This window comes from Epinephelus moara, chromosome 16 (genome assembly GCF_006386435.1).
Source record: "Epinephelus moara isolate mb chromosome 16, YSFRI_EMoa_1.0, whole genome shotgun sequence".
Lineage (NCBI taxonomy): Eukaryota > Metazoa > Chordata > Actinopteri > Perciformes > Serranidae > Epinephelus > Epinephelus moara.
The window spans coordinates 10013697-10030564 of NC_065521.1; the positions used below are offsets into that span (position 1 = coordinate 10013697).

The 16868-nt window shown below is 39.5% G+C and overlaps 1 protein-coding gene across 1 annotated transcript in view; it reads left to right on the forward strand.

The window, feature by feature from the left end:
• slco4a1 (solute carrier organic anion transporter family, member 4A1) overlaps nt 1-12467 on the forward strand; it is a 51762-nt gene extending 39295 nt beyond the window's left edge. The window contains exons 8-12 of the mRNA XM_050065852.1: nt 64-226; nt 4010-4185; nt 6319-6383; nt 6506-6654; nt 8263-12467. Coding sequence (XP_049921809.1) covers nt 64-226; nt 4010-4185; nt 6319-6383; nt 6506-6654; nt 8263-8433 — 724 coding nt within the window. The 3' untranslated portion in view covers nt 8434-12467. The remainder of the gene's footprint in view (nt 1-63; nt 227-4009; nt 4186-6318; nt 6384-6505; nt 6655-8262) is intronic.
• Nucleotides 12468-16868: the final 4401 nt, after the last annotated feature.

Sequence of the window (16868 nt, forward strand, 5' to 3'; positions counted from 1 at the left end):
TTTCCTCTCCCACCCACCTTTCCTCCTTGTCATCTCTGTCCCTCCTTTACCTCGTGTCTGCAGCTCTTATTTAGAGGAGAACCTGACAGTGGGCTGTAATGCAGGCTGTAGTTGTGTCAGAGAGCTGTACAACCCGGTGTGCGGGGCAGACGGTGTGATGTATTACTCCCCCTGCCACGCTGGCTGCAGCTCCATCAACCACACCGAACACTCCACAGGCAAACAGGTACAGTACAAACAGTGTTCCTGTCATTTGACTCTGACTGGAGGGAAATTACGGTACACTTGATTTACTTGGATCTGAGGCAGTTTGGGCCCTTAAGAGTACTTCAAAACAAGAGCACTGAAGGAAGAAAGCACAAAGCCGTAAGACTGTAAATACAGGTGACTGTATATCCTCAAAATATTATGTGGTATTTCCTCCCATATATTTAAGCAGGGCTGGGCAATATATGGCCATTACATGGATATTGTGATATGAGACTAGACATTGTCTTAGTTAGTTTTTTGATGTTGTGATATCATAAGTGTTGTCTTTTCCTGCTTTTAAAGGCTGCATTACAGTATAGTGCTGTAATTGTCTGAACTTATCAGATTGCTTTATCTGTTCAATCATTTGCTTTCACCTACTTAGTCATCCACATTACTCAGGATTATTTATCAAAGATCCAATTGTGTAAATATTTTGTGAAGGCACCTGTAGTCAACCCCACAATATCCATACTGTGGTATTTGGTCATAAATATTGTGAGGCTCCCTCTCCTGCAGAAAAAAAATCCTAATGATCAATCTCTTGGTACACTCACAGCGTATGAGACAATATAATTTCATGATATTTTGGCTAAATGTTATTCAGCTTTACTCATGATATCAAAAGCACAGAGCCCTTAAGTTTGTTCAAATGCACACAAGTGTCCTTGTTATGTTAAGTCTTGTCCTGTTATAATCATATTTGGGATATAGTTGTAAAAAAGACCCAGAAATAACAAGCAGCAGCCCAATGATAGATAATTATTACATCATTGCCACAGAGCATTGTGGGACCCAGATTTTCGGACTCCTAATTGCACTCTGTCTCATCAGTCTGTAGACTTTATTTGTGTCCATGTTGGTCCAGTATAATGTAAGTGCAGGATGATTATTCCTCTGTCATAGCTTGGTAGGTGAATTGTGCCTTTTTATTGCATTTTCATATTTATATCCATTCTGTGTCCCAACATTGTCTCTGGCAGACTTTAAACCGTGGACACTGAGGTGAAGCAGAAACATAGGGTGCAGCAGTCGGGTCAGCTCTGTTTGTCTGTGAAGTGGTGCAGTAATATAGAGTTCAGGTGCAAAGTAGCCTAATTATTAGACTAGGAAGTGCTTAGTCAACAACCTGATCCACCCCTATGCTCATTCCACAAAGTAACAGGGGGCATGCCTGAATTGATGAGATTACATAATTGTTTCCTAAATGCTCTGTTTTACATGTATACAAAGAAGCAGTAACTGAAGTTGAGAGAAAAGCTGCACCTTAAGAGGCGTTTTGAAAAATCTCACTTTTAGTGCATGCAGACGAGATGCTAAAATGTTACAGAAAATATAAATTTCAAAAAATATCTGCATATGTGTCAACTTTAATAAAATATGACCAGCATTCCAACTTTCTTTTGATAGTTTCTGATGTTATTTTGAGTGATGTCTAAGTTGTCACATCTGTTCCAACGTGGGCTTGGGACATCCTTACTTTTAGTTTAATTTCAGGGTGAAGATCATTACTTTTAACATAATTCTTTTTTAGTTAACTGAAACTAGCATGTGACTTGGGTTAAGGACACCCCTGGAAATATCAGTATCCTAGTTTGACTGGAAACATAACCACCTGGTTATTTATATCCCTGTACACATGATTCTTGAAGGGTAACTTTGGTATTTTTCAACCTAGACCCTGTTTTACTAGATGTTTGTGTCTCAGTGACTACTGGGAACAAAATATTTTGAAACAAGTCCAGTATATATATAGAGAGAGAGGGCTGCAGTTGGCAGGAGCGAAACAGGCTGCTACGTAATCACTTGGGGCAATTGCGCACTTTCAGTGTATGTCCACTAAAAAAGCTTGTGTTTGCCACGGACAGGCTCAGATTATTATTGTAAATGTCAAACAGCGTTATGGAAAGTATCCTTACAGAGACAGACCTTTGTTGTAAAGAGTAAGATCCTTTTTGTTTGACCCAAAACAGCCCCAAAATTGCCATTGCCAAACCCACCAGACTCCATTTAAATAAACACTAATTTTAGTGTGTACAGAGCTGTCATATTTTCACATGTAACTGTGTAAATTAAGGGTTAATTCAACCAAACCAGAGTTGATGATTGTTGAAACAGTGGAAAGATGAGCCAAGAAGGCTTTTATAAGTTTTATCTTGTTTTTGTGGACTCAAGATAAAGTGTCTTTATGATAATTAAATTACTCTTTTTTCAAATTGAGTCTGGTGACTTTACCAATGGTGATTTCGAGGTTGTTTCTCTCTAACAATAGAGGTTTATCTCTGTAGCGATTCCTTTCATTATGTTTTCAGACACTTAGAATAACACTGGCAACAAACAAGCACTTTTAGTTGACGTAAAACGACGGTGTTAACATTGCAACCTGGTTTGCAGCTGCGAGCTGCACTTAAAACAGAAAAAAAAACCAAAGGAAAAAACACTAGAAACTGGACCAGTTTCAAAAAACTGTTGTTGCCATACTTACTTGGATACAAAAACCTGAGAAAATGGGGTCCAGGTTGAAAAATTCTTAAGTTGTCCTTTGGTGTGTTCAAACTAAATTTGCAGCGAATTTTCTTCCTGAGTTACTCGCACAAATGCAGCCGCTGGTAAGTCGGGAAACCAGACATGTAACTGGGGAAGGTAGCTGATGTTCACCTTACTTGTTTCCTTGTAAGCTACAGCCAATAGCTGGAGTCAAGTAACAAATACATATTTTCGGAACATACCATGTAGTCTTTGTTCACTTATCTCGAAGCCCTCTGTTTTTTGTACTGTCTTTGTACAGTACTGACACAGGGTTGTGACATCAGGAGAATCTAAACACTGATAGGCTTTCGCTACACGTCAGGTGAATTTTATTTTGTTCAAGTTTTAACATTTCAGCTTGCACTGATGCATATTCACGTCTGTTTAAATCTTTGCACTGACTTTGTATTTAATCCCGCCTGTGAAAAATTCGCTTTGAGTTTGATATGAACACACCTTACTACAGCAGCAGTGAGCTGTTAGTGAATTAACCCTGGATACCAAGAAAGTGGCAGCAGATTGCTTAGTACCATCAGTTAAGCCAGTGATGTCAGAGGCCTTCAGTGTTTTTTATATTGAACATCAACACTTACCAATGCTCTCAACATCCTCTAAACAACTTCAAGTTGGGGCCCCTGTTTCTTTGCTATTATCATTATACTTACTGATGTTATTTGGGATTGGTTAGATCTTCATCTCTGGGTACTGGAGTTGGTCTAGTTTCTACTTTTGTGTTCTGTTTTCTGAGTCTCGCAACAAATGTTTAATTAACATTAAATATGCTGAGTCTCAGTGTGCATGACCCAGGGATCTTACAAGATTTGTTCACACTGGCACAATAAAAGATTTCCCAAAATGTCTTGTGAGAGGAAATTGCTTCATCGACTTTTCCGAGTCATGAAATTCAGATGTCAGTGTGAAAGTGGCTTCAGATACAAACACATGCAATTGAAACTTAATATACTACAAGTTTCTCTTAAAATAATCTGATGCAGTTTTGGGGAACCTTGCTGCAGAAATGTGAACATTCATGAGTTTGTTTGTTTTTTCTTAAAACTACTTCAACTGCTTAATTCTTTAACATTTATAGAGAACTGATATTAACAACATACCGGCCTTTGGATTTTTGAAAAATATTACCTGTATGTTGAGTTCATGTTTTCATTTAATGATCTTGTGACCTCAGTGGCATAACTGGTTCATATGCTACACTGTGTCTGTGTGTTTTTAGGTGTACACTGGATGCAGCTGTGTCATGGGGAACGTGTCCTGGGGCGAGGAGGGCTTTGCTCTGACAGGGAAGTGTGGCAGCTCCTGCCACCACATGCCAGCCTTCCTCTCCTTCCTTTTCATCATCATCTCCTTCACTTTCCTGTGTAGCATCCCAGCACTCACCGCCACGCTCAGGTGAGTGGCCACAAAGAAACCTTGGATAAAGAAAATAAACTACATCTCTGCATTATAGCTACCACTCAGTGGGACCAAATACTTGTTGTTTTGTGTTTTGATCACACGTACACAGCTGGTGACTGCCTCTAGAAAAACCTTGACAAACATGTATCTGCCTTGGGTGCTGGGTTGCAGGGTTTTGAGAGTGGAGCGGGACTTAATAGAACAAACTACAATGTCAACAATATTGAGAAAACGTGTCGATTTAGAACAACCTCAGTAGCAGCATCTATTTTGTCTATAATGCTCACCTTTGGTATTATTACTCCACATTGGCTCTGGCACACTGCTTGACAATGCTTGACAACAGCTTTAGTCCCGCCCATGATGCTGATTGGATTGTTTTTATTTTAACTGAGAAACTCTTGTTTCATGTCGCGATGCCAGACAAGTCAGTAAACTCAAATAGAGTGCCCAGGGATGATTTTTGCATCATGCTGGTTCCCTCATCAAACAGCCTATGAGATTTTCCATTGGATTTTGGATTATTGTCCAAAACAAGCTCTGTAGCAAACAAACATTTATGATACTTACATGTTTTGTTCCACAAGATAATCTTCACAAATTAACACCATTGTCATGATTATTGAAGCCCAAATGCAATCACCAGAAGTAAAAAAGTAACATTAGGCTATAAATAAACTACACTATGGTCACATGACCAAAATTCACTACCATTACAAGACTGTAAAGCTGTGTTCAGCGCGGCGCAGCGTGATGACGTTCTGTAGTCTCATTTAGCCCCTTGTTAGCAACCGCCTTTTGTAGGACACATAGAAGCTTAAAAATTCACAAGTGGGGTGTTTACTGACATATTTTATATCGTAGCACAAAACATGAAAGTCACGTAAACTTGTGTTAACCACAGACCTTATTTTAGGCATCTGACCAAAATCCCATTCAAAAAGTCCAATGATTTTAAAACGAGGGAACCATGAGTGGTAAAATGCTAACTCATTTCCAGGTTTAGGAGTCATTCTTGGGGCACTCTGTTTGGAGATGTGACATTTTCAAAAGTCTCAGCCCCTGTAAAAACAAACATTCTGTGGGTCCACAAAATTAGTTTAATAAAAATTACTTTCATTTATTGTCTGTGGAGCAGCTCCAAACTTTATACTTGAGGACATCACAAGTTTGAGACTTATTTCTCTGGCTTTGAGAGAAAGTAGCTCGTGTTCGTAAATTTTTCATGGAAGGCTATGGAAATAAATAAAAATAGTGACATCTTTCAGAGGGCAGCAGTCTCACAACTTGGTATGGTGTCTGTTGAATCTTGCCATAAACACACAGGCCTGAAATATACACACACACATGCACACACAGGACCTATACATGCATTAAATGGAAAGATGTCGCAGCGAGGGGGCTGCCCCGAGCAGTTGGGGGTTCAGTGTCTTGCTTAAGGGCACCTCTCCAGCTGCCAGTCCCCCCTCCATACTTGGTCTATGGGGACTTGAACTGGCAACCCTCCAGTTCCCTTTCTAGCCACAGCAGGTAGCTGTTATCGGAGCTTTATATGCCCACTGTACACCAACTCCTCGGCACCAAAAGCAGAGAGACACAGAGCTAAAAGGGGACTCCAAATAAATGGTAATGTTGCTCTGTGTTTACAGCTTGTATCTGCTGCCTCCAAGTGGCCAAGAAATGCCTACTTTCTTGTTTAGTTTCTTCGTAGGAGTAAGATTTGCAGGGTGATCTTATCTACTCTGCTGGTCAGTTGAAAAAGTCATCAAGAATGATGTTTTTTCTTGTGAAAACACTGATTGGAATCCGTGATTTTACTATTGAATGCAAAAAGGCATTGCATGCTTTGAAATAGTACACTAAAGTCCTCTTTTCTGTTACAGAATGGTGCTGTGACATTGTCATGGCTGTTGATCTGTTGTAACAGCAGTTCAGTATCCCAGTAGATGGCAGGGTGCCTGTGACATCAAGAGACAGAGTCTTATCATAGCACTGTCAGGGCAAACCTTTGTGCAGAAAAACAAACAACACAAACGCAGCAAAAGGAGCTGGAGAAAGTGTACTTATTTACATCGTAATGAAGTTTGAGATGCATTACGCTTGAATGTCCAACTGTGTGTTCTGTAGGTGTGTGCCGGACAGCCAGAGATCCTTTGGACTAGGTATTCAATGGATTGTGGTGCGCACGCTTGGTAAGTCCACTGGATTCTTTCCCTAAGTTTATTTTTAACTTCTGAATCAATACCAGTGTGCTTTAATCTCTCCACACAGATGATTCTGATTTTGTCCGATCTGTGCTGCTGTTTCCCCACAGGTGGTATTCCAGGACCTATAGCATTCGGCTCTGTGATTGACATCTCCTGCTTACTGTGGCAGGATAAGTGTGGAGAGCAGGGCTCCTGCTACCTCTATCAGAACTCAGCCATGAGCCAGTACACACTAGTAGCTGGTATTATCTATAAGGTAATAATAATAGCATAGTAGCAGCTCGTTCACTGCAGTCTGACATTCAGTCTTCTAGAGCCTAACTTTTTTAATACTTGGAGAAGTATGCTTATGTGGCAACATATCTGTGCTTCATTTTAGACTGAATAACACTGTTAACACAGTCACCTTAGAGACTGTAAAATCACCATTGATGTGGGGTCTGTGCATGCTTAAAGAAGTAGTTCAACCTTTTGGCCAAATTTTAGATGAGAAAATCAATACCATTCTCATGTCCGTGCATCACATAGCCAGGAGGTGATTAGCTTAGTTTAGCATGACGCGTGAATGCAGGGGTGACGGCTAGCTTGGCTCTGCCAAGTTCAAACTCTGCCCAACAACACCTTTTACAACAGCTGTGGCCAGAGGCCTTGTGTTTACAGGTTATCTGTCCATCCATCCATGTGTCCATCCACCCCGACCCATTTTTATGCCTACACGCCAGTGATAGCTGTAGCCGGTGGCATTATGTTTTCGGTCTGTCCTGTGATCTCTCAAGAAAGCTTCAAGAGAATTTCTTCAGATTTGACACAAATGATAACTTGGACTGAACAATGAAGTAATTAGTTTATGATCGTCATAGATCAAAGGTCGAGGTCACTTTGACCTTATCTGTCTCATTCTCATGAACGCGATATCTCAAGAACACCTTGAGGGAATTTCTTAAAAATTTACCTCAAACATTCACTTGGAATGAGGAATAAACTGATTCAAATTTTGTGATCAAAGCACAAAAGTTAAAGGTCAGTATGACCTTACAAAACACGTATTGAGTAGGTCCAAAAGGTCAAAAGTCAACTTCACTGTGACATCATAATGTTCTGGCCATTACTCAGTTGTAGAAAACAAGTGTCACACACTCTGGCTCCATATGTATTTCTTTTATTTTGATTACGTTTTGGCCTTTGGGCCTTCTTCAAGATCAAGATCAAGATCTTGACGAAGAAGATCAAGATCAAGATCAAGAAGGCCCTAAGGCTGAAATGTCATCAAAACAAAAGAATATGCATATGGAGCCAGAGTGTGTGACACTTGTTTTCTACAATCAAGTCTATTGCCAGTGATCAGCACCTCATTATAATTCTTGGTGTGCGTGACTGTTATATTTTTCAAAAATGGCCATTATTCAGTGTCATATCTCAGGAACAGAAGGGGACACATTTGGTCAGATACTGAATTTGTGACACTGATCTTGAAATTGTACTGATTGTATAGATCCTCTGTGTCGCCTGGAGTAACATGTGTGTGAAGCATCCATATTTTCACAGACATTAATGTAAACTGTAAGAGAAACTTGACTGGTGCGTGGAGGCATGCAATCATGAGGTGGTAATTCTAGCTGTGAATGTGGTATCAAAGGAACAACAAAAGAGAATTTTTTCAAATTTGGCACAAACATCCTCTTATATATTTATTAATTGTTAAACTAGTCTAAGACAGAATTTTAACATAGGCCTGTACCACTTCTGATGCTGATATGCAAGCAGACACAGCTGCTGTAGCCTGTTTGTGAACTCTTTTCTGTGCACCCTTTATCTTGATTTCTGACTTTCCATCTTCACTATCATCTGTGCTCCTCTTTTTTAGGTTATGGGGACAATCTTTTTCCTGTTAGCCAGCATCCTGTACCAGCCTCCTCCTGAGTCACCTCAGAGCAGCTGTGAGAGCACCGACCACGGAGTAGGAGACATGAGCGACCTGCCTGTCAAAGACCTGCCTGAAGACGGCGTCATTGTCAACCTGCATGCCAGGTTATGACGTCAGCGACCCCCCGACTGCTGAGTCTCTGTCTGTCTGACTGTGTGTGTAGGTGCTGCTTAGCGCAGTGTGTGAATGTGTGTTTGGGTGGTGATGCGGGGGTGCTTCCTTTATACCAAGAGCCTTCTCTCAGCCATAATGACACCACCCTCTACGTACACATGCATGCATGCAAACGCATGCAATCACATTAATGGACAAGATTACTGTAATACAGACACGTAAACTCAAATGGCCCTAGGATGCCTTCACACACACACACACACACACACACACATACAACTTTCTATAATACATGATGATTCTAACATGCTGCTCTCGTGGAAGAAAATCCTGCTGTGACTACGTGTGTATATCTGAGAGTATGACTGATAGGCCGGTGCCAGGCACGTTTTTATGTGCTAGGAAGCATTTCTACAGATATCTCAACACTATGTTGAATCAGTTCAAATGACTTTTTAGAATGTAAGTCTGATGACATTTCTGTTTCATATTTTATGTCATTTTCCTTCAAAAGACAATGAAACAGTTGAGACCCATGTGGTATGTATTTATGTGCCATGTGTATGAAGCATTTATGATGTGAAAAACGGTATTTATATCCATGCTCTTTTTTTCTGTTCTTTGCCCATTACTGGAAGATAGTTACACTGCTGTACTTCCCACCCAGAGATAAAGCCATGGTCTTGTATACAGTATGAGACCTTCAGGACAGTAATAACAAAGCCAAATCATTTCATATCATATGTCATATTTTAAGCCAATAGTATCTAAAGGCACTTATATTAATATAATGTGAATATATACTGGTCACAGTACAGCAGCACAAATATATTTTCAATTAGAAAAGCACATGCATATTTTTGATTGCTACTTGGACACATACAGTATACAAGAGATTTATGACCAGTAATTGGCTTGCATTAAAAGTAGTAATACAGAGACGAAAACCACCACGTTGGTGATCTATGAAATAGCTCTGAATATAAACATTGTTCTGTTTGCCAGAGTTTAGTAGAACAAGCTTTGATGCTTCTCTTCCATAGAAATTGCATAGCTGCACTTTAAAAAGAAAATAAAGGCGCTGAGAAGCTTGAAAAGTATGTGTTGGCACAATTAGGGCCTGGTCACAACAGCTTTTTAAATGGAGTAGGCATAGCTGCAACTGAAGCAGGTTCATGACCCACCCAACATACCCTTTTATGCCTCCGCGCCGGTGATAGCTGTGGCTGTTGTCCATCAGTCCATATGTCAGTATGTCCATCTGTCCCATTTTTGTGAGTCCTCGCAAGCCTATCACACAAACGTCTTGAGGGGATCTCTTTAAATTTGGCACAAATGTCCACTTGGACTCAACAATGAACTGATTAGATTTTGGTGGTCAAGGTGTCTGTGACCTTGCAGCTGTCTCATTCTCATGAACCCAATATCTCAACAACACTTTGAAGGAGTTTCCTCAGATTTGGTGCAAACGGCCATTTGGACTCAAGAATGAACTGATCAGAATTTGGGGGTCAAAGGTCAAGGTCACTGTGATCTCACAAAACATGTTTTTGGTCATAACTCAAGAATTCATAAGATAATTATGACAAAACGTCACACAAATATCTAGTTGAATATAATGTTAAAGTGATGACTTAGATCCAAAAGGATATTTTCACTGTGACATCATAATGTTCTGCAGAAACACTTCTCTGGCCATTACTCGATGGATGTAAACAGTAACTTGCCTGGTTTACCAAGGCATACAATGTTGTTGTTTTTTTTGGTGGTGGTGATTTATTTTATTTTTTTGCACTTTTGTGTTTATTTGAGAGATGACAGTGGAGAAGCAGACTGAAAACAGGGAAAGAGAGGGAACACAGGCAGCAAAAGTCCCAAGGCTATAATTGTGCCTGAGATGTTGCAGTTACATGGCGTGCACTGTAACCACTCAGCTACCAGCGCTCCACTCGCCCACCATACCTACATGTCAGTTCATGCACAGGCCTCTTTGCTCCTTGGTCTGAATGCACAAACCCTGAAGAAAATGCTAAGTTAGCATTTCACAGCTAGCTATAAAGTAGTAGGTTAAAAGAAAGGCTGTTAAGGTTAGGGTAAGGGTAATGGTTACATCTCGTTACTCATACGGTGAATCACGTCTTCTTGTATGATTAATTATAAAATGGATTATTGCTGTGTTTTATTTGTTCACTACAACTTCGGTGAGTTTGTCTTGTACTAGTGGTGGGTGTGGTTTGTATGGACATGTCGTGGAATATGTCCACAGATCAACACGTTGCTTTCAAATGGCAAAAATGTTGCAATATAATGAATTGTTACCACTGCGATCAGGTTGTGGAGGTGAAGTAAACCAGCGCACATATTTTGCTTCACTTTGGGGAACTCTGCCATGTAAATTTGCGCCATGACTAGTCTGAGTGGGCGGAAGTTCGCTGCATAGATCAGCCTCTCATTGGGCGGAACGAGCCACCCACTGAAGTCCCGCCCTACCACCTCTGGTTGTGTAGCAGTTTTCAACACGTCCTTTACTAACTTTTGCGGTGTTTGATCTTGTGGGGATGTAGCCATTTTTCTGCCATGGTTCGCGTCCTGTAGGCGATATTTTTGTGGGCGTGTTACACCAAAACCTGTTTCCCCCTGGGAATATTTTTGCAAGCGCACCGTTGCTGTGGCACCGCCAAGAACGATTGTGATTGGTTGAAAGAAATACAAGCAGCCGGGGCATTTTTTTCTCCAATCTTGTGAGAGTGCGGCCCAGCCAGACCTTTCTTTTCTTGAGAAAGGTCTGGTGAGCGAGACTACGCCATGACTAACTGAAGCAGTGCTGACTGTAGATGGAACAGAATAAGTCCAAAGTGGCTGAAGCTAACTTAGCTTATTAACCATGTTAAGCTAACAGCTTTTACAAAGAACCAAAGTACAAAACCTCTTTCAAAAATCCCATTGACATTTATAATGACACAAATAACTAAAAATCTAGCCATGAAAGATCTGCACTTATTTGCCTTGCCTTGCTGTGCTGCTATCTACTCATCACAATTATTCATTAAGTGACAAAATGTACACATTTGAAATGCTGGAGTGACCATACCTTTACCTTTAAGATGGATATTATGAGAAGTAGCTTGTGAGTTGGAGCTGCCCAGGACAATGCACAATTGGCTGGATATGCAGTTTAACAAATCAGCATTGTTATTTGGAACTAATTATCACCTAGTTATTACAAATGTGCCAAAGCAGCTTTGCCTAACAACTCTTGTGTTTTATTTTTTATCATTGACCTTATTTATGCAAATTATTAATTTATAATATTTCAGCTTTTGTTTTTTGTTTTTTGCATTCACTGTGATGATAAAAGGAATGCTGCCCTGGCTCTCCTCCTGCCACCCTTTGTCCAATGAAACTCCTCTCCTTGTCTTTATTATTTATGTGATGTGAAACACAAGTTGACAATCTGCTATATGTTGCCTGTGTTGTTGTCATGTACTTTGCTCATGTAAGAATTGACCTTAAAGGGATAGTTCACCCCCAAATCATAATACATACATTTCCTCTTACTTGTAGTGTTATTTACTGAACTATGTCCGCCAACTATATCACTTCACAGAAGGAAGCATCTACTCATGGACGAGAGGCTGGTGCTTTTGAGATGTAAATAATGGTATCCTCCTCAACTGAGCTGTAATTCACAACTCACAACAAACTGCAATCTAGATTGATAAATAGCACTGCAGGTAAGAGGAAAAATATGTATTTGTGATTTTGGAGTTGAACTGCCCCTTTAACACCCTCCAGCTAATGTTAACGAGTTTAATCTCCATGTGAATGTGTAAATGCAGTCCTCCTAAGTGTGCTTTCAATCAATGCTGAGCTTTGAGGAACCACTCTGTAAATTGATTTATATTCCTTTTTTATTTTGTTTTTTGGTACTGTATGATTTTTTAAAAAAGCAGTGGACTTGAAATCAATGATCTTTTTATGGAATGATTCAAAGATGTCAAGTGTTTTCTAATTACAATAGCTAAACAGTGGGTTATTGTTTGTGTGTGTCAAATCATTTTTATGGTGTGTGTGTGTGTGTGTGTGTGTGTGTGTGTGCGTGCGTGCGTGCGTGCGTGTGTGTGTGTGTGCGTGCGCAAGAGTGTGTGTGTGCGTGTGTGTTTATGTGGAGGCATATAGTCCTCATGTATATGAGTCCTCATGATGTAAATCACTTAATGTTAGACTGAAGACTTGGGTTAAGTTTAGGGTTAGGGTTGAGTTTGGTTTAGGCAAGTAGTGGTTAGGGGTTAGTGCAGGGGTAGGTAACCTGCAGCTCCGGAGCCACATGCAGCTCTTAAGCCCCTCTCCATGGGTCCCTGTGGCTTTAAACAGAAAATATATGGAAATAGATAACAGTTATTTTTTTTAAACATTTCAATATTCATACACCATTGTTGTAGGTCTAAGGTCATTCTTACATCCCTCAGTTGTACAAATGTGTAGCATACACCAAAATCAAAAAATGTCATCAGCTAAAATGTGCGTCTATGGCCTAGCGCCTTTTTCCTCTAAATTTTGCTGAACCTCAATAGCAGTGGCTAGTCTTGAATCTCCCTAGCTAGTCTAGCTGTGGATTTTCTTTCTGGTCAAACATGGCTCTTTTGATAGTAAAGGTTACCAACCCCTGAGTCAGGGTAAGTCTCCAGGAAATGAATGTACATCAATGGAATGTCCTCTTAAGTGACGGAAACATGACTGTGTGTGGGCGTCAAGCTCCCAGGAAGTGCACCGAGCTTTGAAGCCCATTTTCAGAGTGGCCAAACAGTGGAATTACAACTTCCGGGCCTTGCACGTGATCCCAGAAAGATTTTTTTTCCCAAAGACTTCCATTGTAAAAGACACGTCTGTAAATCAGTTGGTAATGTTTTTGAGAGTCACAACCCCCGCCATATGATTCGTTTTACTATCAGAATTTTATCCCTATCCTACTTCGCAGATTGCTAAGCCGGAGATAGCCGACTCCGCTGGCGGGAGTCTCAGTGCAGAAGCAGTGCCATTCAGCTGGATAATTTCATACACAGCAGTTTAACCTTTTGGGCCACTGTGCAACTTTCATAGGAATGAATGGGGCCCTGACTTCAATACTGTCTCCAGGTCTCTTTATACAGTACATCCATGATGTGAATGTGTGGGTGTTTGCGTGTGTGACAATGATCTTCCTGAGAACAGAAAGGGACAAATACCATCACATGATGCAGGAAAGACAACAAACAATATAAAAAGAAAGGTGAACAGGCAGCCAAGCATTGTTCAAGCCCACAAGATGTATTTACAGTGTTTGGGTTCTTTCCTTCCTTCCTTTTTTAATGAAGTGTCTAAACAAGGAGATACAAAATAAACAACATTTGGCCTCATGCAGCAACTTCCTCTTAAATTTCTCTCATATTTTCCCCTTAATTTTCTGCTCAGAGATAAAATAAGAGGAGTCATCTCCAGATGCACCAAATGTTCTTACCATAAAATCTGCTCTTACCCAAGGGTGCTCAATGATGAATTTCACTCTATTAGCACAGGTTACATCATCTAAACACTATATAAGGGCAGGTGTTGTGCTGTGGACGAATACTCTGGCACATTCCAGAAGTGGAGAGATGACACTAAAAAAAGATTATAAGAAAATGAACTTCTGCAGTGGTGAAATCAACTTACTGTCAAACAAACTTAAATAAAGTAGGTGTTTTTTTCCTGCGTGTCAGTACACAAAAATCCAGCAATGACAAAACATTTGTAATGCCGTAAATGCTGGGCCAGCAGCAGTGGTTGAGGCAGTAATCAGATTCTTTACTGTAGTAAAAGTACTAGTACTACACTGTAATCATAACTGCTGCAAAGCAATGGGTCAGAGCTGGGCATTCTGAGGAGAAAGAAGAAGAACAATGGCTAATTTTGATCCAGCTGAGCTATCTGTGCTGGGAAACCCTTATGGATAAACAAACTGTGCGTAAAGCCTAAAAGCTAAGCTAAACACACCTATGGACAAGTGTTCAGAAAGGGAGGAAGAAGAATAAAAAGAAAAGAAGAAGGAGGGCAGGATGAGGAAAAAAAAAGGTAAGAAGAGGAAGGACGCAAAAAATAAATCTATGAGGACCCAGCAGTAGAACTTTTCCAAATATATCATTAATCCTTGAAATCATGTGTTTTTCTAACCCACACAGCACAGTGTCTGAGGAGGCAAAAGCATATTCAATCTGCACCATCCAGGACTTGAACTCACAGCTTTCAGGCACCAATGGCAAGTTGTTATCAAGCTGAGCCGCCTCCATACAGAGGCGACTTCACACTGTGATACAGTCAGCCACCAGGGGGCAGCATAACAACCATACCTGTATTTACAGGCAGATTTTAAACTAATGTCAAAAATTCAGTTATCAAGACAAAATACTGAGAATTTGCATACTTCAACAACATAAACAATATCTGGAATGTCTTTTTACAAAAATTGATTGATCCATAAGTGAAAAAAATTATCCTTAAAGATGCTCTTTTTCCATGGACTGCTAATAAATTAAAATTAGTTTGTGACATAAAATTCTGAAATCAAGCATGCCTCATCTGTCCTGACAAACTGTCCTGATGAACACTGGTGCTTTATTCACAGAGAATAAGCAGTAGCGGTTTACAGTGATTCATTTGTTTTATAGTTAAAAAAAATGCAGTAATGGCCTTTATAATTTGCAAAAGGGTTAGTGAAAGTTGCAAAGCCATAGGCCATTCAGGTGATTTGTTGTCAATTTTCATAGTTTTGAATTAAGTATTTTAGTACAATCAAGGAAATGTAATAAAGCATGAAAAGTAAAAGTACTCGTTGCAGAAAATAAATCAAAATAACTAAAATAATTAAAAGAAAAATGAGCAAGTCCTTATACATATCTATGAGAAGCTGGAAACATGACAAGTTTTGTTATAAAAAATAATTGCTAATTAATTTGCTGATTAATCATCTAATAGTTTCAGATGCACTTGTACATTTTTATATGGTTCATGCGCAAAAATCCTAATTTGTAAAGTAACTGGAAAGTTATCAAATAATCATACTGAAGTAAAAAGTACAATATTTCACTCTAAAATGTAGTGTAGTAAAAGTAGGATGTGGTGCAGGATTAAAATACTCAAGTAAAGGAAAAGTACCTCAAATTTGTATTTAAGTATGGTACTTGAGTAAATATACTGAGTTACATTCCAGCGCTGGTCAGCAGAGGTATGCAGAGGAACTAAAATTACAGTGGAACAAGTATAGTAGTATTTCTTTAGCCCATTAATTTAATAATCTAATCATTATTGTGACTCTAAAACATAATCTAAATGTGATTATATGAGATTTATGCATTTTGGAAATGTTCCTAAAATACAAAACTTCTGTTTCCTTGCATTGGACAAACCATTTGAAAACTCTGAAAATGAGATCCTTTTCTCTTATCTTGATAAGAGTCCTCTCAACCCTTTGTAAAAATTCTCTCTTACCAAAAACACCCAAAAAACTATAATAACATTGGTGAATCCTAAAAAATGATGGGTACTAACAAAGCAAGAACAAATTGTGGATACAAACAAGACGTAGGCTATGAGAGAAAATTAGTTTGTGTACCACTTCCTGCATGAGGCCCACTGTCATACAATTTGGGAAGAAGTATTTCAGGTAAATTCAAAGAGAAAATCAGGGTTCAAAAAGGTTACATTTAAACTGGACACAATATTGTATAGCCTACTTTTCTGATCAGTAATTTTATCCTACCCTTCCTTGTTCTGTTGCCTGGATCATAGCCCACCCAAATTGCCACACTATTGCCTTGTGCTCCACCAGCCCGATATACTCAGAAACTGGAAAATGATGCAGAGGATGCATTTCCCTGACTGCTGACAAATAAACACTCGTTAAATTCCACTCTTTCTCACAGGGTTCCTTGCTGACATGTTTTATGAAGCCTGCCTGCAACACACACAGGCTACTGAACACTGCAAGCATGCAGGCATCATTAACCACAACACACTTGAATCAGAAAATGACATAAACAAAGTGAATATTTGGCTTGAACACAGTCCAAGCTGATGAGACATGACAGAGGAACAATAAAGGCTTATACTCAGGTGAACACTGATGATTTTACACAATGTGGTCTTCTCATAATCACAAGGTCATTTTAGTTTTGACTTATTTTATTTGATCAAACCTGTATATCCATACCTTACAAATAATATACTGAAAGCTGTTAGCCATGGGACAATATGATTCTCTCTTATCTCAAGTCCCTGAATTCTAATTTGCTTTATTGTACAGAAATGTACTGCATTTACTAGACAGAAGAAAATTGGGGGCTTTATCTCACAATTATGAACTACTATCTCATAATTACAAGACAACCATCTAATAATTAAGGAATCTTCTCAAAATC